The sequence below is a fragment of the Amphimedon queenslandica genome, unplaced genomic scaffold, assembly GCF_000090795.2.
Source record: "Amphimedon queenslandica unplaced genomic scaffold, v1.1 AMPQUscaffold_9432_Cont18536, whole genome shotgun sequence".
NCBI classification, from domain to species: domain Eukaryota; kingdom Metazoa; phylum Porifera; class Demospongiae; order Haplosclerida; family Niphatidae; genus Amphimedon; species Amphimedon queenslandica.
The window spans coordinates 1-3674 of record NW_003550296.1 but is presented as its reverse complement, the minus strand read 5'-3'; the positions used below and the strand labels follow the sequence as shown (position 1 = coordinate 3674).

The 3674-nt window shown below is 36.9% G+C and overlaps 1 protein-coding gene across 1 annotated transcript; it reads right to left on the bottom strand.

Moving 5' to 3' along the window:
* Nucleotides 1-1430: 1430 nt before the first annotated feature.
* Nucleotides 1431-1816, bottom strand: LOC109590813 (nucleolar RNA helicase 2-B-like). The gene is made up of 2 exons (XM_020006688.1): nt 1734-1816; nt 1431-1683 (listed from the first exon to the last, which is right to left on the bottom strand). The coding sequence occupies exons 1-2, from the start codon at nt 1779-1781 to the stop codon at nt 1435-1437; spliced, it is 297 nt and encodes a 98-aa protein (XP_019862247.1). The 5' UTR covers nt 1782-1816; the 3' UTR covers nt 1431-1434.
* Between the last annotated feature and the right edge of the window lie 1858 nt (nt 1817-3674).

Genomic DNA, 3674 nt, shown 5'->3' with positions numbered 1-3674 from the left:
AGAGTGGATAATTATTTAGGGAGAGTGTCTAACCCGCCTATAATCTGTGATACCACAGTGCGTAAGTTTACATAGCATGGTTATTAGCACCAAGTAGCCATTCTTGCGTCCTTATACTGATTCCAAGTCAGAAGGCTGCAAATAAGAAAGAGCCAACCATTAGAAGAACATATTCCCGTCTGCTCCTGCTTGTTTCTCGCACTACATGATCCTCAGAGTGGAGATATAAGTCTTAAAGTTGCCTGCATGCTTCAAGCATAGATATTAGAGTAAACAGGGATTGGAAACGGGGGCGTAGGCTGGTTGATGTTGCTATTGGTTACCGGCCCAGTACCTGGTTGATTTCCCATCTCCTCCATTAGTGAGGCTGTACTGCAAGGACTTCGAAGGATATTTATGGAGATCCAAGAGGACGCTTACTTATGATATACCTACCGTTCGATATAGAAAGTGTTGGACTACCTGCAGCAAGGTTTTTACTTCTACAACGTTATTTTGCAACGAGTTATAGGTACAACAAAATTTTTTCATTTTTCGCCCTTTTTCTGTAGTAACAAACTCATGCTTCATGGATTCTAACCTTAACTAGTATCATTCGATATGCAAATGGAAACTCTTTCATATGATTATAAAGATATTACATTTTACTCTAGCTTGTTTTCAAAAAAGGGATTATAATGACAAAAAATACATTTTATGGTTTTAAAAGTGCCATAACATTAACATAGTAAAATTATCTATACAATAGAAAACAGAATTATAAAGAGGAAACATTAGGCTTCTTGATGCATTAATTTCACTTGCATAGGAACACTTGTTTGCGAGATATTGCTCCTAAAAGAAAGAAAATCAAGGGTAAATTGTGACAAAAAAATTCAACGAGCCTCTGTCAGCCTAGCAGCAATACAAATGAATGGAGGTTGGGCTACGCCCACGCTTCCGTTTCCAATCCCTTTCATTTACTCTATTATCTATGCTTCAAGCGCCATTTTATCAGCCACACCCATAAATTTGAAGATTACTGAGATTAACTCTGTATACTTGCAAAAAACGGATGTAAACATACGCGCTGTGGTATCACAGAATATAGGCAGGTTAGACACTCTCCCTAAATAATTATCCACTCTTGCTACTAATAATACCAGTTGCATAAGCGAAATCACTCATACATGCAATGAAATAGTCAGGCGTGGCTGATTAGCAATGAAATACAGTCGAATACTAATATTCATTAATTACCGTATAGCTGGTTTATTTCGTGGCCTCATATTTTTGCTGCTTAAATTTTCATTAGAATTAATTTTAGTGCCTTGCTAAATTTTTGTTAATATTTAATTGGTTTTAATAAAATTTAGTGGAATTAATTTTAGTGGATTTGAGCCTGCACGAAAATTAATTCCACACGAAATAAACCAGCTATATGGTAATATTAAATCAATTAATCAACTTACGAGCTTGTCCGATTACATCCTTCTTGTCATAAATAGTATCAAAGGTCTTGTATTGTATAGGGAAGAGGTGGGTTATACCACGTGACTTAAGGGTCTTCCTGGATACTTTACTGATACGATACTTCTTAAAGTCACTCTCTGGAGGAGGTCCTTCATCTTCCTCTTCTCCTTTACTCTTTACAGACTCACCATTAGCATCTTTGAGGCGTTTCACTTCATGGACATCTTCAGACTAAAAGGAATCATGAGTATTTTAAACTAAGAAAGAACTCTAGGAGTTACCTTTCTCTTTCTCTTCATTTTTGACCACGTGGTGAAGAGGTTGTGCATGTGGGTGTAACCATAGGCTTGGGATTTTGATTATTTTTCGTTCCTAGATAACAGAATAAACTCTAATTATATCTATGTTTCTTTTCAAGTTGTCACTCACAGTTGCTACTATTATTACTTGAAGCCTAAAATCCAGTCAATCGAAACTTTTATTAATGGCAGAGAGAATGAAGTCCAAAGGGCCAAAAGGGAATGAGGGAGAGGAAGGAACCGATGATTCTAAGCAAAAAGGTGGGGGCGGGGAAAAGGATCATCAGCAGAAGAGAGCAAGACTTGGTGGAGCTGCACATTTTGTTCACAAGCGAATGACAAGACAACCGAAATCGACACCTAAAAAGAAATCATTTGATTCACCTGCTCCACCTCCTCCTCGACCTTTTGTCGTACAAGAAATGTCTCAACAGCATCTAGAATCAGCATGGGTGATTTCATGGCAGGATACAACTCAAGCACCAGTACCATCAGTAGAGACACTACCATCAACCGAAGGAGCCACTCCTCCTACTCCAATGAGATATGATCATGATGATGAAGATGATGATGATGTAAGTGTATTTGCTGTTGCTGATTGTATTGTAGCTACATGTAACTAGGCTCATGCATAGCCATATTTCTCCCCTTTTTGACGTTTGACTATCGTACAGTTGGTAAATTTCATGGAATATTAATTTTTGTTAATTTCACAGTTCATTTTTATTCACGAAATTTTAACTCCTACCACCCACACAAAAACTAATTAATCAGTCGCTATGAGTGCAGAGCTCTAACTACTATTTTCAAGCCAGTGGAGGAGCCAGAGTTTTTTTCTATTACTCCATACTCCATCCACTATGAGCCATGTACTGGAAGCTAGTGCTGTAGGTCCAAGTAGTTTGCTAACTGCCAGCCACGAATAGTTGTACCTACAAATATTAGCTTCCAAAGAAATTTTAGAGAAAATGCTAAATATTGGATCCTCGAAAATTACCAACCATATGGTAATTGGGCAGTGTCTAAAATATCAAAAAGGGGTAAAATCTGGCTATGTGTGAGCATTGAATTTAGTGTTTATCTATTTAAAAATTATTAAAAGGCACAGATTACTAAATTTACTAAATACTAGTAACCTAAAGACTGCAATGCAACATTACCTGTTACAACTAGAACTTTGGAATTCCCTATGAATAAATGCAAAATTTGGTGTTTAAAAGTTCCTGTTGTAACAGTGAATATTAGCGCCAATATTTTTGTGAATTTTAAAAAATGGCAGAAATTTAATCCTAAAAAATTAATGACCTAATTATATTGAAAGGCGTGTTGAATTTGTAAAAAATGAATTTGCAAAAGTCATTTTGATGACAATTTGCACAATTTTGGCCACGGGAATAATATTACATTTAATTTATACATGCACACACATCTTTAAGGCAAAAGTCACCATATCTTTGTAGGTGTCCTCCTTTGTGCCAAAGCTAATGGTACCACAGCAATCCAGTGATGATCCTGAATTGAGTCTCAAACTAGCAAGAATAGAATTGGAGAATGAAAGGCACAAGAGAGAGCTTAAAGACAAGGAGAAACAAATAAAAGAATATGAAGAGGAAATTATTCGACTCAGAACGCAAATGAGTAGAAGTGGACGAGGAGGTGTACAGGTAGTAGATCAATCGACTACACAAAAACTAGCACGTACCATACAACAATTGGAGAGGGAGAAGGAAGAACTAATGAAGGAGAAGGAGGAAGTAGAGAGAGAAAGGGATAAGTTGGCTAAAAAGATAGAGGACTTGGAGTTGATGGGAGAAGTTGAAATGGTTGAAGTTCGTAAAGAGAAGGAGAGAGAGTTAGCTGAGGCAATGGAAGCAGTTAAACATGAAAAGAAAAAGAAAGAAGACCTTCAGAAGGAACTGAATG